Source organism: Elgaria multicarinata, chromosome 8, assembly GCF_023053635.1.
Source record: "Elgaria multicarinata webbii isolate HBS135686 ecotype San Diego chromosome 8, rElgMul1.1.pri, whole genome shotgun sequence".
Lineage (NCBI taxonomy): Eukaryota > Metazoa > Chordata > Lepidosauria > Squamata > Anguidae > Elgaria > Elgaria multicarinata.
The window spans coordinates 93,341-118,037 of record NC_086178.1 but is presented as its reverse complement, the minus strand read 5'-3'; the positions used below and the strand labels follow the sequence as shown (position 1 = coordinate 118,037).

Genomic DNA, 24,697 nt, shown 5'->3' with positions numbered 1-24,697 from the left:
CATAATTAGCTATGCCTCAGTGTTATGTTCTGAGTGGTTAATGCTGCTACTGGGCCCTGCCCTTTGAAAGCTCAAATACTGTACTGTATTCCCTATGTCTTTTGTCTGATTGCTCCCTTTGAAGAGACCAGGCCTTGATTACTAATCAATAAAGCGCTTTTGAACCCTCTGTCGCTGGAATGGTGGAGTCGTGCTTAAGGGCTGTTTGGATCTCGTCCTTGGGTGAAAACAGCATTGATCTAACACTGTGTGAACCAAATACTGGATTAGATGGACCCTTGATCTGATCCAGCATGGTTCATGTTTTTATAACTAGAAAAGCGTATGGGGGCAGGGGGCATAGATTGCACCTATCAGGACATGATGGCTATACATAGCTATTGGCTTAGTCAAAGTTTCAAAGTGTTATGGAATTTTATTAAGAGTCTTTGTGATGGAATTTTACTGGAAGGTCAGTGTATGAGCTGGATTGTTACTGATAAGCCCGTGTATGTGAAGAAACTACATGTGGGAAACACCCAAAGTACTCAGCCAGCTTTTAACTGAGATAAGAAATAGGAAGTAGTCAGCGCATATGTGGTAGTAATCTAGTCTTATCAGTATAAGCTAACTGCCCAGAGAGTTTTGGCTATTGGGCGGTATAAAAATGTAATAAATAAATAAATAAGCTGTAACCAGATTTGTTAAAACCACAGAATGATCAATGACAACATTTAACCTGTACGTGCTACTAGCAGTAGCTGGGTGTTAGTCTCCTGTTCTGGCGTGTTGGAAGGGACTTCGCTTCAGCGCGTGGTCTGTCTTACTGATAATAAATGTCTGTTGGAGCAACCTGAGTCACTTTTGGTGTTCTGAAATTGTGACAAAAGGTATGTACGCAATTCAACAGTCAGTATATCATGCATCCTGTTGGGTGTGAGCCTTTGAGAGAGTTGGGACTAAGCTTAATAGTCATTTTGGCCTGTGCTTGCATTAAAGCAATGATGGTTCCTGTGTGCAACTGGCTCTTGTGTGCAACTGATGCTTTCCTGCCTTGCAATGTTTAGGATCATTGAGCTGGGATGGACCATTGAGCACTATGGCTCAATGCAGGCTCTACAAGGCAGCGTGCAGCAACCTGCTTCTTAAACTGGGCCAGGCTAATGCAGAATAGAGTCCAAGTGCTCTTTAGCAGGCCGCCCGCCCGCCCGCCCGCCGGGAGGTGGGACTTGAGTCCGGTGTGCACCATCTGGGTACACCGCTGTGCAGCTCCTGCTAGGGACGGAAATGCCTCCACTCCTGGGGGGCTCTGCTTTATCGAACGGGCTTTTCTATAGGGCCAAGGGCGACGGGGGAGGTTTGCCTCCGGGCTCCCCCACGCCCCGACTTGCACTCCCGGAGGCGGGGAGAGGGCCCCAGCCCCCCGCTCGCCTGGGTCGGAAACAGGGCAGCAGCGCGGCGGTGGATGCGACCGGGCCCCGCCGGGGTCCTGTCATGCCGGCGCTTCCTGGCGCCGCGGCCCTCTTCCCGCCAGGCCAAGGAGGGCGAGCCCCGGCCGGCAGCAGGAAGGGCCGCCTGGGCCCAGCGGGCGCCGCGGCCATGCCGCGCAGGAGCTGCTCCGGGCGCCCCCCGACCCAGGGCCAGGCACCAGCGGGGCAGCCCAGGAAAGGCCCCGACCTCCGCGCCTGCAGCCACGGCGGCGGCGGCGGCTGGGCGAAGGAGGCAGCGGCGGCACCAGCCAAGCCCATGATGGGGCGGAGCCCCCTGCTGAGGCGGGGGCGCACTCCCCCTCGACTCAAGGGGCGCCCGCCTCGAGAGGCCGAAACGCGGCTCCGACTGGCGAGGAAGCGGCCTCCTCCCTGCCGCCCCGCGGCTGCCTGTTGGGGGGGCTGCGCTGGACTGTCCTGGCTTCGCCCCCGCTCCCCAGCGGGCCCTCCGTGGCGGCGGCGCCCCCCCCAGGCCCCCTCGCTCGCCCCGTGCCTTGCTGTGCGCTGCGGCTGCTGGCCATAGAGACGGGGAAAGCCCGCGCCGGCCGGGCCCTTCTCTATGGCGCCGGGGGCCTCTCTAGCTCGCCCTCTCTGTTGCTCTTGCCTCGCGGCTCAGATCTCTCCTGCTGACGATCCGGCGGGCGGGCGGGCGGGCGGTGTGGCGTCCCGAGCAGCGGGTTATTTGCATGGCGCCCGCCCATTGGCGCCCAGGTAAGCCTTTTCCACGCCCTTCTGCTCGAGCCACGCCCCCTGCCGCCGCCGCCGCCGCCCAGTCGGCCCACGAGGCTGTCCCAGGCCGGGCGGCTGCCCAGGGCGGCGCCCGCAGTGGCGGCGCCAGCAACATCCGCCGCCGTTGCTGCGCCTTCTCAGGCCAGGCGGTGCCGGTGCGGCTAGCTCTGCTGCCGCTTAGTCCGCAGGGGGCGGCGGCGGCTGCAGCGGGGCGCCCGTCGGGGGCTCGCGCACAGCAGATGGCGGGGTGGGCCGGTGGACGCAGAAGCAAGGGGTGGGGCATGCCGTGGGTCCGCCTGGATGGAGCTCGTGGGTCCGGAGTCGGCCAGTCTCGGTTCTGTAGTTCCTTGGTTGACTTCGAGAATGGACCTGAACGGGGGATCCAGCGGGGGGGGGGGGGGGCTTGCTCGCCTCGATCCAGCAGCAATCCTGCTGCAATAAAGTGGCGCATTCGTCCAGACTAAAAGGCGCTCTTGGCGTTCTCGTCACTGCAAGTCCGTAGGGCTACCCCACGAGAAGCAAGGGCCGCGGCCCCCTTGGAAGGTTAACGCTGCTTTGCCTCCTCCCCCTCTCCTCTGGGTGCAGCAGTGCTGGAGGGAGCACATGAACCCAGGCTGGTGAAGAGGAGCAGAAGGGCTGAGCTGGGGGGGAGGAACCGAGGGCGGGGGGGGGGCTTGACCCTGACCGATATCCTCCTTTCGACAGTTTCTGCATCTACACCCCTCTGGAGGCCACCAGAAATGTCACCCCCGTGCTGGCCAGGCATGGCTTATGCACTGCTCAGCCTGGACAACTGGTCCACCAGCCCCTTTTTTGTGCTTTGGGCTGCACTTGGTGCTGGATCAGGCCAAGGGACCATATAGTCCAGTACTCTCTTCACACAGTGGCCCATCAGCTGTTGACCAGGGACCCATAAGCAGGACATTCTTCAGAATGTACGATCTGTGGGGAAGGTGGTGTCTCTGTTAGTGACGTTCTTTTGGCCTCTGAGTTGTTCTATACAATCAGCTTTTTGCACTTCCTTCCTCCTTGGTTTCTTCCCCATGTCCCCATTATTTGCCTTCAGTGGTGTCACACACATTCACCCCATTCGTTCTTCTAAACAAACAAGCTAATGCAGCTATTAACACAGCCTGAACAAGCCGTAGGCTCAAGCCTCACGTGTAACAAGAACCACTTGAGAAAGCTTGATTGGATGGCACCACAAGAACACAATGTTTGACAATGACATCGCTGCCACAGAATAGACTGTCAAATGGGCCAGAGCCTGCATTGTCAAATTCACCCCTGAATTTGTCTTCAATTGCATATTAGTCATTATCCCAACTGCTGCTTAATCATCCTAAGAGCCCTGGAACATGGAGAACTCCTTTCTAGCCATGGGGGAAGAAGATCTAGAAATGATCGTTTCTACAGCCCGAGCCATCTCTGTATTCCGCAGCAAAGCCAGCACTTCACAGGAATCACGAGCCATGTGAGTAAGGAACCCCACCAGAGCCCTCTGTCAGACCCTGGGCAAACCAGCCAAACTACTTCCCGCCTCTGCAGAAGGTAGGATCCCTGAAAGCCCAACACACACACACAGAGCTTGTGATTTGTTGTAACAAAGGCACCGGTAACATCGTCCTTGCTTCTGGCTCATTATCATTGCCCTGTCTAGCACCAAGTGAAACGTGATCTCCTACATGTGTCTGGGACATCCCGATGGTGTTTGTGGTCACAGTGAAGTCCTGAGTCATACTTTACAACGAGGCCCTGTAGTAGTTGTGGTCCCTGGAATCAGATGCCTGGGCAGTCTGCAACACTAAATTCAAGGCAACGTAAGGCAGAGAATCTGGTTGTCAATGAAATGGGCAGTATGTTAACAGAATCCAGAATTTTCGGGGTAGTCGTGTTGTGTTAGTCTTTGGCAGCAAAAGCAATGAAGATTCTTGTGGCATATTTGAAATGTAACACATTTCTTATGGCATGAACATTCATGGACTACTGTTCACTTCATTATTTTAAATGCATGTGGGTTGGGGGGAGAGGGAGATAATTGTAAACAGTACCTGGAAGTTACAGGATAACATTTCATGCATCTGATGAAGCAGACTATAGTCCACAAAAGCCTAGACTATTATGTCATAATAAATTTGTTCATCTTTAAGATGCAATAGGATTCTGTTGCTTTTGCATCAACACTGCCGCTCCTCTGGAAATGGTTACAATGGAAGGCACCAATGGAATCCAACAATCTCACATCCAGATACAGACAGATAAAATCTTTCTAACCAAATGCAAACAGTAGGACATAATTCCCAAGGGACTGAAAGTGAAATGTCCATTCAAATCTATGTCCTGCAGGGACTATGGTGAGAGATTATGTTACACTCTCTCCAGCAAACTACAGCATCCTTTAGAGCAAACCGCAAATGATCAAGAATGAAATCTCAGATCTGGACTCCCCTGTAAATAACAAACTTTCACACAGTCCAGATACTTGGCAGAGATGCTTCCAAACAAGGGAAGTAACATATATTGTACACAATTTGGTTCTCTGAAGCTCACTGCGTGTCTTTGGCCAGTTGCTGACTCTCAGCCTAAGCTACCCCACAGGAGAGGAGAGGAGGATCAGATGCACTGCCTTGAGAAAAGGCAGGGTATAAAGGTAACAAAGAAAAAATCAGAAGGAATTACACTGTGTAATCTACCGCATACATCCAATGGTCACAACAGGCAATCAGCATCTCAGCCATGCCGAAGGTGATGCCATCCACAGCTGCAGAAAGAAATCTGACATAATTAATGAGCTGTTGCTGCCATGAACAATACATACTGTATTGGACTACATACTGTAGGAGGAATTTTATGGTGGTCTTTTAAGAGGTACTGAACATAGGTGCCGGTTCCTGCAATACCTTGCAACAGTACTCACTAAATTCCCCACTATAGTAGGTGTAAAGAAGATCCGGAGGTAGACATACAGAATGACTGATTTCACTCAGATTCACACGCACAATGACACTGTTATAACTTTAAAACATTTATTAAAACAATTTAAGAAAGTCAAAGTCAAACAGACACACACAAACCTCTTCAGCAAAGCAAATTAAAAGAACATACAAGTCTGGCAGATTTGGAAAACAAAACAATCATAGACAAACACAAAGACAGACAAACACAGACTGTCAATGAGCGCTTCTCCACAGAGGGACTCCCATCTCTCCCAAGCAAGACCAAACGTTGCCTGAGGGAGAGGGAAGACATCTTATCACTCTGTGCTCAGCCTTAAATGCCCAATTTGACATCATCAACTCCTCCTATTGACGTCTTCTAAACTCCTAAACTCATTGGACCACCTCATAATCTAGACCATCCTCTCCTGAAAACCTCCTTCCCCTTTCTCAATTAGTTGTTTGTGACAAAAGGTCAAGTTCCCTGTTCTTGTGGTTGTCTGGCTCTTATTTTTCCATCCACAACCTCACTTGTCCTTCATCTTGGACCCTTCTCCTAGTTACAGTTAGTACATGTCACAAGTTCATATGACGAATGTCTTTTGAGCAATACCAAGTCATACTTCCAAATCATTTTCTATCAGGCCTTTCCTTCTGAATGTTAACCCCTTACATTTTTAAAGTCAGGTCTTGGTTGCAGCCCTGCTTGCTCTTTTGCGAAGCATCATTCTAATTAGTTCTGTATTACTTCATGTCTAGAGATAAGCTCTCATTTGTGATGTTTATTTTAATTGGAGGGACCTTCCAGATGCAAACTTATCTTTGGGAGAATCACTAGCCTTCATGGAGCCAGTTGAAAGGAGTATCCAGCCTTTCACACTACCATATTTTCTGGCACTGAGTCCCACCTTCCGGCACTACTTTAAGGCACTCACAAAGTTATGTTGTCAGCCCCTCTTAGTTTCTCCTTGCGTCAGCAAACTAGAGGAAAACCAACATTTTAGCTCACAGGAAGTCTTACAATCATAGACTAGTAGAGTTGGAAGGGGCCTATAAGGTGCAATGCAGGAAACTACCTTAAAGCATCCCTGACAGATGGCTGTCCAGCTGCCTCTTGAAGGCCTCTAGTGTGGGAGAGCCCACCACCTTCCTAGGTCATTGGTTCCATTGCCGTACTGCTCTAACAGTCAGGAAGTTTTTTCTGATGTCCAGCTGGAATCTGGATTCCTGTAACTTGAGCCCATTAGTCCGTGTCCTGCACTCTAGGATGATCAAGAAGAGATCGAGTGTTGGAGTAGTAAAGGGTGGGGAGGACCTGGGTTGGAGTCTCCACTCTGCCATGAAGCCAGTCACTGACTCTCAGCCTAACCTACCACACAAGATTGCTGTGAGGATAAAATGGTGATGGGGATTGTGTACACTGTCTTGGGCCCGTAAGGGGAAAAAGGCAGGATATAAATAAAACAATCAATACATCTTGGTCAAGGGTGGTTGTACCTTTAAACTTTAATGCTGAGCTGTTCCTCAGTGCCTATTTCTTGAAAGTGTATACCCACATACATCGCAGAGATATGTAGTAACCCCATGTTCAGGCCAAGCAGGGAGACCGTGTGATGTGAATCAAATCCTCTGAATCAGAAATGCTGCCTCACCCCTGTTCAGGTTGCCCCGCAGCTATATGGCCGCCTGTCAGGGATGCTGCAATGGCTCCCTGCTCTTCAGAGCCCGCATAGAGCAGGCGTTGATCTCCAACTCCATGATTCCATAAAATATGTTTTATTGATCCATCAGGTGTTGTGCTTTAAATATTTTGACTCTTTCAGGGCTCGCTTTTGAACTGGAGGCTGCTACTTTTTCCAGTTGACACTTTCTAATCAGGGCAGGTGTGGTAAAGTTGGGATGACACCTAAAACATTTTGGAAGGTCCTTTGCATGCTAAGAATCTGCTGGTGTCTTCTTCCTCAGACTGGCTACTTGCATCCAGATGAGTTTTTCCAGTCTCCAGAGGTCATGGCAGGTAACACATATTGTACTAAAATTCGTTGATGGTCTTAAAGAATACAGTCTCTGTGATGGCTTTAGTAGGAAGAGTTCTTTGTATCTAGATGGGATGAGGTCTTGTAAGCTTTGATGTTTAGGGAAATTTTAGGATCCACTACAAAGCAATTTAACAAGTCTACTTGCGCAGAATGGCTGTTTTCGATTTCCACCATTGCTCCAAAGGGCTAAATACAGGCAGAGTTAATTTATAACTACTTCAGGATTTTTAAAATAGGAAGTGGTAAATAAATATTCTAAAACAAATGGATAAAATAAAGGATTAGCAGCATATCCTAGTCTGGCTGAATTACTATTTTTCCGCTGGTGCTTCTATTCATATTTTTATAAATATATTATTATTTATTTAGTGATTTGAGTACTTTTATTATTTTTAAACGTTCTAATTTTAGGTTGTAAGCTGCCTCAAGGGTCAGTTTCTTCTAGCTGAAAGAGGGTATGCATTAAATTAATAAATGAATAGGTTTTACAATTGCTTGTACTGTTCCATTAATGTTGCCTTGTTGCCTTTTGTTCCTTTTCCTTAGGCAGCATATTGGACTTAAAGGTGCATCATCCATGGGAATTCCTCCCCAAATCTCCTTGCAGGACTATTGTGTTCCCACTGATTACATCTGGGGTTGCATTCAGGGCCATTAAGACTCTTCAGCAACTGGGCCTCTGGACAAACTGCATTACCAGCTATGCCCTCCTTGTCTCACCCCGCCTTCTTCTCACCATCTTCTCCTTCATCCTGGACTACAGTGTTTATCAGCTAGCTCCTCTGTGGGGAGCAGATCCATGGAACTCACTGGCTTTGCTCGCCGGCTCCTATGTCACATTGGTGTTTTACACAAGAACATTTGCTAATACAGTTGAAGGGCTCCTTTTTGCCTTGCTGCTTGTATTGGTGTCTTCAGGAGCAGTCGGCAAAGAATTGCCCTCAGCATCAGCCTCCAGGTGGCTGAATCCTCTAAGTCACAGTCTCATTGGGGTTGTAACAGTTGCTGGCTTTTTCAACAGGCCGACATTTCTGGCATTTGCTTTGACACCCTTGCTGTATTGGACAGGTGTAGATGCCACATGTCGACAAAGCATTAGAAGACCTATAAACCAGCTCCTGCGGCTTGTCCCAAGTGCTATTTTCACTGCCGTTATCTTCATAGCTGCTGACACATGGTATTTCACGCCTGCCCTATCAGGACTTAGCCTGCATAGTTTTTATGAGGACAACCCATGGAAGACCCTCACTAGGCTACGTCAGAGCGTAGTCGTGACCCCCTTTAACTTTCTCAGATATAACCTCAACCCTGATAACCTTGCACAGCATGGGGCTCACCCGCGTGTTACACATTTCGCAATCAATGGGGTACTGCTTTTTGGGGCCCTTCACATAGAGGCCATCCACAATGGTCTCAGACTACTGAAGGGCCACATTGGCCAGGTCACCTGGCTCAGGGCACCCAAGAGGAGCTCACATTCAGCAGCTGTACATCCAGAAGGCAGGCAGGCTCTGCTGGCATTCTATTTTATCCCTCTGGCATGTCTTTCTTTATTCAGCCACCAGGAACCTCGCTTCCTCATCCCTCTTATCTTGCCTTTGGTCCTCTTGATCACACAGAATAGACAGAACCAACCCTGGAAGTCTATCAACATCATGTTTAATATTGGTGCTGCCCTTTTCTACGGCTGCTTCCATCAGGGAGGTGTAATCCCTTGTTTATTCCACTTGGAACAGCTCACTCATTCCCCTGAGTCCCTGAGCCATCATACACACTACACCCTCCTCTTTGCTCATACCTACATGCCTCCCAGGTTTCTCCTTAACATTAACAAGAGTGACACATTGGTGGAGATCATTGATATGGCTGGGGCTGAGAAAAGTCTCCTTTGCCAGATCCTGGGATCCTTAGTGAATGGTTCTGCATGCTTAGATATGGGTCTGCACAAAGAAATAACTTGCCATGTGTTGGTTATCATTCCTGGTACCATCAGAACAATGATAGAGCAATGCCAATTACTGGTCAAGAATGAGACAGTGGTATTTCCACACTGGACAATGGAAGACCCGCCACAAATTTCCTTTCTCCTTAGTGAGAAGTGGAGGAGTCAGTTAGGATTGCATATCCTGCATCTAGAGAGAAACAAAGAGAGCACCTAACATTGTGCTGAGCTAAGGAAAGAACCCCAAAGCACTGGTTGGCTCACAAAGAGCCATATAAAATGATCGTGAGTACTATCAGCTACATCTGAGGTGTATTTTGTGGCTCCTGTTCAATTGTGGCCCTGCCTGTTGCTGCTTCAGACCAAGCAGCCCAGGTCCTTCTCTTCATCATCCCCCCAAAATGCCTTTCCATCGTAGCTGCTGCTTTTGTTTCCAGCTTCTAGCCTTTCCTTTTCCACTCTTTACAAAGATGTAGCGCTTCCCCCACCCCCCTAACTGTATGTCCTGGGAGGCTCATCTATGTGTTTCATTTCTTCTAGCAATTCCAGCTAGCCATTACCTGTGGGAACTTTGATCACACAGGCGTAACTCAGGAAGAAAGTCTTCAGTAGCCTAGTAATATTGTGAAGGCATCCCCACCCCATCCTTTCTCCTGCTCGTTAATAGCACTGATATTAGTTTCCTAATTGTTTTGACAGTGGAATCTGCTTTGGCTGCTGTCATATGCCTTGTGGCTCTGCCAGAGTTGGGGACCCCAATTATAGCTGTGATGGGAAAAGGGAATCTTGGCTATGGAAAATGAACAAAGGGAAGAGTGGTTAGGTATTTAAGGGCATTCCTCTCTTCCAGTCCTCAAGGCTACTCAAGTGATCATGCCTATATGGCATTAACTTTAAAGGGTGCTGCTGCTAAATGCCACACCAGTCCGTGGAATAACTGCCTCCAGACAGGAGCTGACCCTAATAAAGGGGCTCACCTGGCTTATATGACTGAGCTCAGGCTGGCCAAGCTGCTGCACTTACGTTCTGTAGGATTCTTTCTCTGCTCAGGTGGGTAGAGAGGAGAAGGAATTGCTGTATTCTATAGGAATCCTACTTTTCTTTCCAAGCACCCCTATCAGGCCTGCAGTATAATGTATTATATGAACTTGGTGTGGGGCAGATATGAGAGGACAGAGATCATGTTAATGTCCTAACTATATGAAAATATACAGAAACCAACCCGCCTCATACCCTACTTGTCCATGTAGTTCAATACTGTCTACACTGACTTGTGGTGGCTTTCCAGCATCTCAGACAGAGGTCTTTCCCAGCCTTAACTGGAGACCCAAAAGATCAAGGAACCTTTTACATGATAAATCTATGTTCTACCACTGAACTGCAGTCCCTCTACCTCACCGCTGAACATCCGCTGTTGAGAATGCTCTTTGCTACCATCCTTCCTCACTGGAAGCCCAGAGTAGGAAGACTGGTCTGCCATAAGATGTTACACCTATGGGATGCCTTTCTTCACGTGTCTCACAAGTTATGCTATTATCCTCATTAACATCTTTTGTATCACTCATAGAGACATTAAAAGGCTCACCAAGTTGTGCATCCATCTGTGGGGACAGATTCACCCTGCTCTAAATCTGTATGACCAAAGCTTTCAGATGCCTGACTTTGAAACCTTAAGTTGTGCCTATTATGACAATACATACAACATTCTGGAGTCCTCATTTGATATGAATAAGTCTGCTCATATTTTGTTGTAACAATAGCAGGGAGCCATCCTTCCTTTGACTCCATCCACACTGAATCTTCTTCTTGTAGGGACTTTAAAATATTTAAAAAATAGTTTTGCTTGTCCTGGACTCTCTGAAGGTTCTTATGTACATCAGTGGGAATCTCAAAGTGCAATAAATTAGTGGCTGCTGGAAGTTTGCTCCTTAACATTCCGCCTATTAACATTTGTGGAGGTGAGCAGAAATCATTGTATTCTGATATTCCAGCAATGCCAGATGCAGATCCACGCATACACCTTCTACATTTTTAATAAGTTGTTTTATGGACTGGATTGCTCTTTCAACTATTCCATTAGATTGTGGATACCCTTGGCTACTAAAACATTGTTCAAACCCCCAATCCTAAGCAACTGAAACTCTCGACTAGCAAAGGGCATTTTATCACTCACAACTATCGTAGGAAATCCATGACGAGTGAATACAACTTTAAGATTAGCAATCACAGTTCAGTACCTCTGGATAATTTTAGAAATAATCCACTACAATAAGAAAAGGGGGAGAGACTATATACCTACCCAACTTTCCCCATGGCTTTAATGAAAAATATATAATTACAACTGTCTCAACAGTCAAAACAACTGGCACAGCTGGATCAGCTACAGCTGATCAGGATTCTATCAATGCTCTTCAGTGGTCATGTGGTTTCCACTGATGCTCAACTTAAGCAGATGGATTAAAAGTTGACAAGTTAGAGGACGGGGTAATTACTCATGAAACTGTAATGGCCATGTCCAGAGTGTTCTTTCTGAAAGAATTGCTTTGTTGGAAAACCTTTCCAGGAGATGCAACCTACGAGTTTGTGGGACTCATGAACAGCCTACACAGATTTGTCTCCCTGAATTTATGGATAAACTCTTGTTTGACGTATTGGAATTGCCTGTAGATTTTCAGCTTGTTATCGAATATGCTTATCATCTCCCTGGTTGCCAATGAGAGTCTAGACTGGGGCCAGTTATTCTCCAGTTTTTACAGGCCTCCAGCAAATAATTTTTGCTTCGCAGTCAGGCAGGGAGAGGAGCTTCAGTGGGGGCCGGCTAATGATAAAATCATGCTATATGCAAATTATGCAAAAGAAGTGGCAGATCTGAGAAGGCAATTTACCATGGCGAGAATGCTAGAACGGGAACAGCTTTGCAATACCACATTTGATATCCCACCTTTTGCATTATTTTTGATGGAGAGTTAAAGAAAGAGTTCCTGAGGTTGCAGAATCTGTTTTGATTGGACTCAGAACAAAGTGGGTCTCTATCAACTTTGTTAATTCTTAATTCTTTTTAAACTTTTTTTTAAAAAAAAGCTTTATGTTTTAAAAACATTTTAATATTTACCATATAATCCACATAAATATTTATTAAAATATAGGTTATATATATTCATTGTATTTTGTTTTGGTATAAATCAGATGAATACATTTTTTGTAATATTAATTTGCTTTTGCGTCTTTGATAATTTATTTATTTATTTATTACAGTTCTATACCGCCCAATAGCCGGAGCTCTCTGGGCGGTTCACAAAAATCTGCTATTATTAATCTGCTATTGCTTTGTGTATCAAAGTAGTTCAGTTTAATATGTTCAGTTGAAATTAGTTCAGTTTAATACAAGGTAAGGAGAGTGTGTGGCAGTCTCCAAATGGAAGGCAAAAAAGTTTTAAGTTTATTTTAATAGTTTTAGTTTGTTTTTTAAGATATTTCTGCCAGTGGGGTGGGTGGGCAAGGAATAGAAATCAGCTTGTATCTGTTTGACATTTGCAGACCAATATGTAATGTATTAAGGATTCATATGTTATGTTATTTAAACGTAGTAAACTTTGTAAAATTGGTAAAGATCTGTTCACATGGTGGTGCTAAACATATATTTGTTTTTTCTCCAATACTTAATGTCACCATGGAACATCAAGGGGCTGAAAAATTTAAACAAACAGAAAAGAGTTAAAAGAGCTTTACAATTCTGTGGCGTTTCTATAAGAAACACACCTGATAGAAGATGAGTAGTTGTTGAGAAGGGACTGGGTTGGTGAGGTTCATGTAACAGATACTTCAACACGGTCCAAAGGGCTTGCTATTTTAATCCCTAAAGGACTTACTTCTTCATTGCAACAGGTGATCATTGATCCCGATGGGTTAGTTTTTTGAGTTTGGTTGGAAAATATATGGACAAACGAATTGCTATGATTAATGTTTATGGGCCCAAAAATGACTCCCCTATGTTTCACAAATGTTTTAGTAAATTTGTTGATATGGCATTTGATTATTTGATTGTGGGCTGGGATTTTAATGATGACTTAGATCCTCTGCTGGATAGGAGTACGCCATCGCTTAAGAGCCAAACAGTGGTGAGACATGCACTCCAGGCTTATATGGTTGAACTTGGGCTAACTGATGTTTGGAGAACTTTGCCTCCAGGTGATAAGAGAGTATATCTTTATTTAACCAGTACATCATAATAGTTTTTGACTAGATTCTTAGAATTATAGAAGAGTAGAATTGGAAGGGTCCTATAAGCACTCTTCAAATACTTAAAAGGTTGTAACACAAGAGGCGGGCCAGGATCTCTTCTCGATCCTCCCAGAGTGCAGGACACGGAATAACGGGCTCAAGATACACAAACCCAGATTACTGCTGGACATCAGGAAAAACTTCCTGTTAGAGCAGTACGACAATGGAATCAGTTACCTAGGGAGGTTCATCCTGATCATCCTGGTTGCCCTCCTCTGAACACGCTCCAGCTTGCCTGCGTCCTTCTTGAATTGTGGAGCCCAAAACTGGACGCAATACTCTAGATGAGGCCTAACCAGGGCCGAATAGAGAGGAACCAGTACCTCACGTGATTTGGAAGCTAGACTTCTATTAATGCAGCCCAAAATAGCATTTGCCTTTCTTGCAGCCATATCGCCCTGTTGGCTCATATTCAGCTTGTGATCTACAACAATTCCAAGATCCTTCTTGTTTGTAGTATTGCTGAGCCAAGTATCCCCCAACTTGTAACTATGCATTTGGTTTCTATTTCCTAAATGTAGAACTTGGCATTTATCCCTATTAAATTTCATCCTGTTGTTTTCAGCCCAGCACTCCAGCCTATCAAGATCACTTTGAAGTTTGTTTCTGTCTTCCAGGGTATTAGCTATCCCACCCAATTTTGTGTCATCTGCAAATTTGATCAGCGTTCCCTGCACCTCCTCATCCAAATCATTCATAAAAATGTTGAAGAGCACTGGGCCCAGGACTGAGCCCTGCGGTACCCCACTCGTTGCCTCTCCACAGTTTGAGAAGATTCCGTTGATAAGTACTCTTTGAGTCCAATTCTGTAGCCAACTGTGAATCCACCTAATAGTTGTCCCATCTAGCCCACTTTTAGCTAGTTTGTTAATCAGAATGTCATGTGGTACTTTGTCAAAAGTTTTGCTGAAGTCAAGATATATGACATCCACAGCATTCCCACAGTCCACAAGAGAGGTTACCCTATCAAAAAATGAGATCAAATTAGTCTGACAGGACTTGTTCTTGACAAATCCATGTTGGCTTCTAGTGATCACGGCATTGATTTCAAGGTGTTTACAGATTGACTTCTTTATAATCTGCTCCAGAATTTTCCCAGGGATGGATGTCGCGACTGACTGGTCTGTAGTTCCCAGGTTCCTCCTTTTTGCCCTTTTTGAAGATAGGGACATTAGCCCTCCTCCAGTCGTCCGGCACCTCACCCGTCTTCCATGATTTTTCAAAGTTAATAGACAAAGGTTCTGAGAGTTCTTCCGCTAGCTCTTTCATTACTCTAAGATGCAGTTCATCAGGCCCTGGAGATTTGAACTCATTCAAGGAAATTAGGTGTTCTTTGACCATTTGTTTATCAATCTCAAACTGTAATCCTGCCCCCTCAACTTCTGCTTCACTTCAGCCATTTCTTGTCATCTGTTATCAATTTGCCATCCTCATTAAGCAGTTATTATTATTATTATTATTTATTTATATAGCACCATCAATGTACATGGTGCTGTACAGAGTAAAACAGTAAATAGCAAGGCCCTGCCGCATAGGCTTACAATCTAATAAAATCACAGTAAAACAATAAGGAGGGGAAGAGAATGCCAACAGGCACAGGGTAGGGTAAGCAGGCACAGGATAGGGTAAAACTAACAGTGTAAAGTCCGCACAACATCAAGTTTTAAAAGCTTTAGGAAAAAGAAAAGTTTTTAGTTGAGCTTTAAAAGCTGCGATTGAACTTGTAGTTCTCAAATGTTCTGGAAGAGCGTTCCAGGCGTAAGGGGCAGCAGAAGAGAATGGACGAAGCCGAGCAAGGGAAGTAGAGGCCCTTGGGCAGGCGAGAAACATGGCATCAGAGGAGCCAACTGATGGCATCAGTTGAACCACCATTTCTTTCCTCTGTCTTTTACTACTCACGTATCTGAAGAAACCCTTTTTATTGCTTTTAGCATCCCTCGCTAATCTCAGCACATTCTGAGCTTTAGCCATCCTGATGCCATTTCGGCACTTCTGCGCCACATGTCTGTACTCTTCTTTTGCAGCCTGGCCTTCCTTCCAATTCCTATATGTATCCTTTTTTGTTTTCAGGTCATCTCTAAGCTTTTTGTGGAGCCACATTGGTTTCCTCTGTTGTCTTCTATCTTTTCTCCTTGTTGGAATTGTTTGTAACTGTGCCTTTAAAATTTCCTTTTTTAAATACTCCCACCCATCCTGCACTCCTTTTCTCATTATTTATTTTATTTATTTATTTATTTAAGGATTATTATTATTATTATTTATTTATATAGCACCATCAATGTACATGCCGCCATTCAGCCAAAAAAGGCTCTCACGGCAGCTTACAGAAGTATTTCTTGACAGTCCCTGCCCACAGGCTTACAATCTAAAAGACATGACACAAAAGGAAAGGGGATTGGAAGGGAGGAGGGGGAAAAGGAAAGCAAATTCAGACACTACAATCTTAGTTGCAAAATCATTAGGCTCATTTGCCATGGGACCTTACTTATCATAGTTCTGAGTTTATTAAAATCAGCTTTCCTAAAATCCAGAGTACGTTTGTGGCTACACTCAACTTTTGTCTCCTTCATAATCATGAATTCAAGTATGACGTGGTCACTTTACCCCAGAGTTCCCACTTTACCCCACTTTATCCACTGTCATCCCTGTTGGTCAATATCAAGTCAAGGATTGCTGATCCTCTAGTTCCTTCCTCCACTTTCTGTAGGAGAAAGCTATCACCCACACATGTCAGGAATTTCTTGGAAGGGCCGCTTTTGGTAGTATTGGTCTCCCAGCAGATATCAGGGTAATTGAAGTCCCCATCACCACTACATCAGACTTCCTTGAAACACTGGCAATTTGTTTCTCAAAAGTTTCGACCTCATCTTCTCGATTGGGTGGTCAGTAGTAGACTCCGATTATCATGTTCTTTTTATTCCTTCCCCCATTTATTTTAATCCAGATGCTCTCGATGGGGCTCCCAGTCTGATCTGCCTGTATTTCTGTGCAGGGATAGGTATTTTTAACATATAGTGCAACTCCGCCTCCCTTTCTATTTCTTCTGTTCTTTTTGAACAAGTTATATCCTTCAATTGCTAATTCCAGTCATGGGAGTCATAGCAATTGATGATTACCTTTGAATACAAACTCTATAGGAAGGTCAGGTTAATTTGTTCTTCTGGGTGTACAAGCAATGATGTCAAACAAGGAAATGTAGTAACAGGTGACTTCAATTACCCTCATTTACAGAACGACTGTATGTTCTGGTTGCTACAAAGAGGTTCAGGGTGCAGTTCTGATTTCTTGTCTTGCTGAAATCTCCCCCTGCTCTGCAATTAACATGCTAATTGGATAGGTTCCTTATACCAGACCAGAGTCTTAATCTATCTAGTCCAGCAGTGCCTACTCAAAAGGCTTTCCTGGACTTCAGATTTTCACATTCCCTGACCCTATTTTTAAACTGGAGATGTTAGAGACTGAACTTTGCTCTTTTCTCATGCAAACTATGTGCTCTACCAATGTATATTTAAATATTCTTCTGTACTTTACCACTATATCATATGGAGGACATTTTGCTGCAGTTGGAAATAAAATTATTTTAAAATGCTTTTAACCATGAGGAGCAATTTGATAAATTATCTTACCCTTTTTTTGCTCCTAAAAAGGCACATAGGGGAGCTTTATTAATATGCACCTGAAAACCTCACCTCAAGCCCTGAACACCACTACAAATCTTCTGCTGCAGGCTGACTTGAGTCCTGAAAAGGAGCACTCATTTTAGCAAATGGGGATACTCTGAAACATTTTGTTCTAGTTCTTCACTTATTCCCTGTAATACAAAATATGGCAGCGGTGTTGAGAATCAGCTTGGCAGTGAAATGGTAGGGTACAGAAATTTTTTGTTTTATATACCTGCTGTGCCCATTACTAAGATCAGATCTGACCATGGTGATACATGCTGTAGTTACCTCCAGACCAGATTACAGCAATACACTCTAAATCTTTTCCAGAACACATCAGCAAGCGTCTTAATAGGTGCAAGTCTCACCTAGTTTTATAATACTTCTGTGGGCTCCTGGTTTACTTCAAAGAGCTGATTATCACCTTTAAAACTCTCAGTGGCTTGGACCCAGGATACCTTCTTTCTCTTGTTATGGGATTGCCAGCTCCCAAAGGCTGGCAGGGGAGGCCTGGCCTGGCCTTGCCTCTGGATGGTGGTGGTCGTCACATGCACCGTTGGTTGGGTTGAGGGCCTTTTCTGTAGCCATGACTGTGAAACTCCCTGCCATGGGTGATTGACTTCGCCCCTCTCTCAACTTTTCACAAGTCAGTGAAGATGCCGCCCTGCGCCGCTTGGAGCACGGGCCTTGGGGCGCCTTTGAAGCGGCTGCAGGGGACTGAATGGCTCGGCCTGAGGAAGTAGCAAGGGAGTTCTGAGAACGGTTGGCGCAAAAGAGAAACTGAGGAGAACACAGGGAAGCGCAAGAGCGCGCAGGTGTGCAAGAACCACCCTCCAGAGAAGGCAGTGGAGAGGAGGAGCCGCCGCCGCCGCCTCCTCTCCCGACCGGCAGGCAGGCAGGCAGCAGCTCCAGGGGCAGAGACCGGGCCCCGCGGCACCTGGGAACAGGGCTCAGGAGCCCCAACGGCTGGCTTGCGGGCCACCCGAGTGCCGCCTGCCTGCCTGCCTGCCCCTCCTAGCTTGCGCACGGCCGACTCACCTTTCGCGTAACGCCCAGCCAGCCATGCGGCTCCTCCCGGCTGCCCCGCGGCCCTGAGGAATGCCGGCTCCGACCTGCCTCTTCCTGCCACGAGGCGACTCCCCACCCGCCACCGAGCAACGGCTTCCCGGGGGAGGGCGCGCGGCTGGCCGGGGCCTTTCTGCTCCGGGACGCCTGGGTCCAAGCCGCCACCTGGCGCCCCGGGCTCCTCCCGGGTGCGGGCTCGGTTCCCCTCAGCTCTTGCACGGCTGAATCAACGCGCACCCGGGGGGGAGGGGCCTCTGAGCCGAGCTTACTGGGTCACCTGAGGACACACGGAGCGCCCCGAAAGGGACTCCCCTTCCCCCCTTCGCCGCTGCCATAGCAACCTAACACCCCCCCCCGTCCAGCGCGCGCGCGCGGTAAAGAAACGCGGACGACAGTGGTCCAGCAAGCCTCGCTCTTTATTTGCTTCGCCAGGGGGCGCCGCCGATCGCGTGCGACGGGCCAGAGGCGGCGCCTGCCCAGGCCGGCTGGCGATAACAGGACCCGCCCCTTGTCCTTCCCGCTGCGTTGATTGGGCCAGCCGGCATCCTTGGCGCGCGCGCCGCCTGCGGTTCGCGCAGGAAGCTGTCTCTCAGGCGCTCACGGGCCCCGCCCCTTGTCCTTCCCGCTGCGCTGATTGGGCCAGCCGCCGTCCTTGGCGCGCGCCGCCGCCTCCTCCTTCAGCTCTCGCAGGAAGCTGTCTCTCAGGCGCAGTCCGCGCGTCAGAGCCGAGGCCGTGAGGCGCGCAGCCGCCCGGATAGGCGCCGCCTCTGCCAACCGGTCCACGAGCCTGTGGTTGCTGAGCATGGCGAGAAGCAGCCGGCGCAGCACCATGCTCGGCGAGACGAACGGGGCCGGCCAGGGCTCCCCGACAGCGCTCGGAGAAGAGGACAGGCGCCCTGCGGCCTCCTTCCCTCGCGGCGATTGGCGGAATAAAGGCGAGGGGGCGGGGCTGAGTTTTATGCTGGTCACGTGCCGAGAGTCGGTCGTTGCGTTCTGTTTCCGGTTTCCTAAACGCCCCTTCCTCCTCCCCTCGCGCTTCACCAATGGATTGGTCAGAACGGGCCGTCGTTCATGCCCCACGTGATGCATCGCTTGGGAAGGGCTCTTGCAGCTGCGGCGTTTCTGCCCGTCTCTTCGCACCCGCGTTGTGCCGTGGCTCGCTTGTCTGCTTCCCGGCAGACGTGATGCCTGAGCTGCTCAAGCACGAATCAGTTCTTCTACAGCCAGGTTTAATTCATAGAAAATAGCAAATACACCAGAGAGTAATCGAGCAGTTCGTAGAATAGCAGAGTTGGAAAGGGCCTATAAGGCCATCGAGTCCCACCCCTTGCTCAATGGGCCTGTTTCTAGAAAGGGACACTGCAATCCAGTTTATTAAATGTTCCAGTTAGTACAATGAAAGTGGTTTTGTTATAGAATAAAGCATTTCCATTTATGTGTCCCTAACAACTTCAGAATGACTTACAAGTACAACGCAGTAAGGACCTTCCCACTTTCTAAAAAAGACGCGCTGCTATGTCGGGCACTGGCATCTGGGCTCTCATTGTGAGCCCAGATTTGGATTTGTGAGTAACTAGGGAAGAAAGATGTAGGTAATAAATTACTTCCAGTCCCTGTGCCCCTAACCTATTGGACCTCAAAAGTAAAAAAAGGATGGGCAGCTGACTGGGTTTTAAATTACACACATACTACCAAAGGCTTGTGGGTGCAAAATCCTCGTTCCAAAGGACTCGTAGCCTACCAAGTAATACCTAATGAAATAAAACACTCAATATGCATAGAATCAGAGAATTCAACTGGCCAAGATGTAGAATGGTTAAAGGTTCAGAACTGTGCACACATATTATGGTTTGATTCTACCCAAGGACTTTTAGAGCCCTACGTTAATGATGAAATGAAAGTTAACAAAGAAAAATCTACATGCAGTAGCACATACAATTTTAGTGGCATGCCCTCCTATAGTCTTACCAATCCTACACTCTATGGTTTAAATTTCACAGATGTCATTTGGAAAAATGAATCAATGGCCTTATTAAAGAACTCTGTGTCCTTTTTCAGTGAAAATGGAGCAATTGTCAAAGCTTTACTTAATAACTCCTGTCCAAGAACAAACCAAACCAGTAAAGTTCCACCTGACCTCATTCCAAACAGCCTTTTAGAAGTCTTGGCTACTTCCATCTTTTGTGGATTTAAACATACCATAAAATGGGAAGAGAAAACTAAACAATGGCACAAGAATACTAACCATCACAAAAGATGCACATACCACTACGTTGAAGGTGTAAATATGGTTTGTTGTTGTTTATTCGTTCAGTCGTTTCCGACTCTTCGTGACTTCATGGACCAGCCCACGCCAGAGCTTTAATGAAGATTATATCAAAAGATAGCAAAATAACTACTATAAAAGGTCATATCTTTTCTCTTACTCTCATTGAGCAAGGAGTGTAGTTTTTATGTGGAGAAAATCTATATAAAGTTCTCCCTCCTAGAGAGGAAGATGCACTGTATCATTTGCTGTGCCACATTTACAAATTGTTAAGAATCTCACTTCTGATCAGATGACTAATTTTGGTAGCTTTGCACACAGAATTATACAAAGATCTGATAACCCTTTAGCTAGATGGAACACTGGATTTCATGCTACTATACGATGGTTATTCCCTTAGTTAGGAGTATCTGAAATAGAGAAAACTGTCAAGAACATCTCATTAGAGTTAGAAAAAGCTTTTAATTGTACACTGGATGCTATAGAGAGTTTGCAAACTGAAGTTTCTTCTCTCAGCAATGTTGTGCAAAATAGAATGGCTTTAGATTTATTATTAGCTCAACAAAATGGTGTGTGCGCTGTGCTTAACCAATCTTCTTGTTTTTATGTAAATGAACAGAGTAAAATCGAAACAGATGTAAAGAAAATAGAAGAAGCAGTACAAGTCTTTCATAAAACTGGACAACCACCCACTAATGATCTATTTGGATGGCTCACTAGTTGGTTACCCAATCTAGGGTGGTTAAAAGAAGGATTTCTTGCATTGTACCTGATTGTAATGATTTTGCTTATCCTTGCTTTTTGTCTGCCCTGTATTTTGTCTCTTATGAAAAATCTTGCAAAATCTGTAATCCACCAGCAAATGTATTTGCATTATGAAGCCTTAGCCATGGATGACCTAGAAGAAGCTAGCAAGCTTGAATTTTAAATTGCTTTAAAGGGGGGAAATGTTAGCATAGGTGCCTCCATTTTCTAAAGGAAGCTGTGAAGTAGCCATTATACACCAGGCGAAGTGTCACGTACCCGAGGGTGTTTTCAAGGGTGTCTTCTTGTATCTGTCTTATCTAACTAAAACAATGGCCTCGGCTCCAGGAAGGAAGTTAGCTTACTGTAACTTACTGTGAGCAAAGGGATTGTTTAGCAAAAGATAAGAAGGCTCTAGTGTTATGTTCTGATTGGTTAATACTGCTAAAGGACACTGCCCCTTTCAGGCTTGAAATGCTGTGCTGAATTCCCAATTTCTCGGTCTGACTGTTCGCTTTCAAGACACTCAGATCTTGATTATAATCAATAAAGCGCTTTTGAACCCTCTGTCGCTGGAAAGTGTGGAGTTGTGCTTGGGGGCTGAATTGGATCTTGTCCCTAAGGGCAAAGAACTTGTCTAACAGTTTGATTGCCTTCACGCACGGAGAAGTTGTCATACTAGGCAATTTCCCAACAATAGATTGTGCCTGATTTTGCTCACCCATAATTTTCTTTTCTAGCTAATTTTGGGGATATGAACTATGGCCTGGAACGGGTATTGGAATGTGTTTTCGATGGAAGTTTTAGAGCTTATGGAATCCCTGAAATGAAGTTACATGTGACTGGTGAGTTTAGTTGAGTTGGCTCACTTGGAAGCTGCTGTTCCGGCTTGTTTTGCACAAAAAGGACGATGACCCAGAACGGGTATCGGAATGTCATTTTCGTGGACGTTTTGTGGCTTATTAGAATCATAGAATAGTAGAGTTGGAAGGGGCCTACAAGGCCCTCGAGTCCAACCCCCTGCTCAATGCAGGAATCCACCCTAAAGCATCCCTGACAGATGGTTGTCCAGCTGCCTCTTGAAGGCCTCTAGTGTGGGAGAGGCCATGAGCTCCCTAGGTAATTGGTTCCATTGTCGCACTGCTCTAAGAGTCAGGAAGTTTTTCCTGATGTCCAGCCGGAATCTGGCTTCCTGTAACTTGAGCCCGTTATTCCGTGTCCTGCACTCTGGGAGGATCGAGAAGAGATCCTGGCCCTCCTCTGTGTGACAACCTTTTAAGTATTTGAAGAGTGCTATCATGTCTCCCCTCAATCTTCTCTTTTCCAGGCTAAACATGCCCAGTTATTTCAGTCTCTTCATAGGGCTTTGTTTCCAGACTCCTGATCATCCTGGTTGCCCTCCCCTGAACATGCTCCAGCTTGTCTGCATCCTTCTTGAATTGTGGAGCCCAGAACTGGACGCAATACTCTAGATGAGGCCTAACCAGGGCTGAATAGAGAGGAACCAGTACCTCACACGAGTTGGAAACTATACTTCTATTAATGCAGCCCAATATAGCATTGGCCTTTCGTGCAGCCATATTGCACTGTTGGCTCATATTCAGCTTGTGATCTTCAACAATTCCAAGATCCTTCTTGTTTGCAGTATTGCTGAACCAAGTATCCCCCATCTTGTTTTCTATTTGGTTTCTATTTCCTAGTGGGAATCTACACTGGTGTTATTCTAACGTTTTGAATGGGTTACTGTGACGCATAGCGTCACGTGACTCTGGGTCTCCAACGTTGTAAATGAGTCGTACTTACAGGTTCTGTTTCTTAGTTCCAGCATGGCTACGTACAGATTCATGTGCCTCCTTATACCGGTAATTTCCCTCTCGCAACCCAGAGCTGCTGAGTTTGCTCCGCCCACTTCCTGTTCTCCTTCCTTCGCCCCGTTTGCTATCTTATCTGCTACAGCAGATAAATCACACCAGCCTTATACTGTGCAATCACTGACAATTGTATGCAAAGGACTCAGAAGTTTTCCACCTTCGAATCTGCTTTTATTGTGAAGTACTCCCATGCATCCTTCCTTAAAATTTGAATCAAATTGGGTCATTGGTTGATTTTTTATGATTTTTTAAAAAACATTTCCCCCCTCTTTGCAAAGGAGCTGTAACTCCCTGCAGGAAAATTAACAAGGGTCCAAAGTCCAAAAGTCATGACCAGCGGGGCTTAAATGCGGCTGCTGCTAAAACTTTTCAATTTGGTCTCCCATCCAAACCCTGACCAGATTTATTTATTTATTTATTTATTTATTTATTTAATTACATTTATATACCGCCCCACAGCCGAAGCTCTCTGGGCGGTTTACAACATTTAAAAATAGTAAACATTAAAAGTATACAATTTAAACACACACACACACACACACACACACACACACACAAAAACAGTATAAAAACAACAGTATCCATTTAAAAACAACAATTGTGGGGTCCATTAAAAACAAACTTAACGTTGTTAAATGCTGTTAAAATGCTGTTAAAAATGCCTGGGAGAAGAGAAAAGTCTTGACCTGGCGCCGAAAAGATAACAATGTTGGCGCCAGGCGAGCCTCATCGGGGAGATCATTCCACAGTCGGGGGGCCACCACTGAAAAGGCCCTCTCCCTTGTTGCCATCCTCCGAGCTTCCCTTGGAGTAGGCACTCGGAGGAGGACCTTAGATGTTGAGCGCAGTGTACGGGTAGGTTCATGTCGGGAGAGGCGTTCCATCAGGTATTGTGGTCCCAAGCCATGTAGGGCTTTATAGGTTAAGACCAGCACCTTGAATTGGGCTCGGAAACATATAGGCAGCCAATGCAAGCGGGCCAGAATCGGTGTTACATGCTCAAACCTCCCTGTTCCAGCTATCAATCTGGCCGCCGCATTTTGCACAAGCTGCAGCTTCCGGACCGTCTTCAAAGGCAGCCCCATGTAGAGGGCATTGCAGTAATCTAATTTGGAAGTTACCAGAGTATGGACAACTGAAGCTAGGTTATCCCTGTCCAGATAGGGGCGTAGCTGGGCCACCAACCGAAGTTGGTAGAAAGCACTCTGTGCCACCGAGGCCACCTGAGCCTCAAGTGACAAAGATGGTTCTAGGAGAACCCCCAAGCTACGAACCTGCTCCTTCAGGGGGAGTGCAACCCCATCCAGAACCGGTTGAACACCCCCCATCCGATCAGAGGAACCACCCACCAGCAGCATCTCAGTCTTGTCTGGATTGAGCTTCAGTTTATTAGCCTTCATCCAGTCCATTGTCGCAGCCAAGCACCGGTTCAGCACATCCACAGCCACACCTGATGAGGATGAAAAGGAGCAGTAGAGCTGCGTGTCGTCAGCGTACTGATGACAGCGCACTCCAAAACTCCGGATGACCGCACCCAACGGTTTCATGTACATGTTAAACAGCATGGGGAACAAGACCGATCCCTGCGGAACTCCATACTGAAGAGTCCACGGGGCCGAGCAATGTCCCCCAAGCACCACCTTCTGGAGCCGTCCTGCTAAGTAGGAGCGGAACCACTGCAATGCAGTGCCCCCCA

The 24,697-nt window shown here is 46.4% G+C and overlaps 2 protein-coding genes across 2 annotated transcripts; one reads left to right on the top strand and one right to left on the bottom strand.

The window, feature by feature from the left end:
- The first annotated feature begins 6,853 nt into the window (after positions 1–6,853).
- Positions 6,854–18,615, top strand: PIGZ (phosphatidylinositol glycan anchor biosynthesis class Z). The gene is made up of 4 exons (XM_063131712.1): positions 6,854–7,148; positions 7,717–9,261; positions 18,112–18,308; positions 18,553–18,615. The coding sequence occupies exons 1-4, from the start codon at positions 7,031–7,033 to the stop codon at positions 18,613–18,615; spliced, it is 1,923 nt and encodes a 640-aa protein (XP_062987782.1). The 5' UTR covers positions 6,854–7,030.
- NCBP2AS2 (NCBP2 antisense 2 (head to head)) lies at positions 18,519–19,061 on the bottom strand. The gene has a single exon (XM_063131401.1). It carries the CDS (start codon positions 18,949–18,951, stop codon positions 18,718–18,720), a length of 234 nt encoding a protein of 77 aa, XP_062987471.1. The 5' UTR covers positions 18,952–19,061; the 3' UTR covers positions 18,519–18,717.
- Between the last annotated feature and the right edge of the window lie 5,636 nt (positions 19,062–24,697).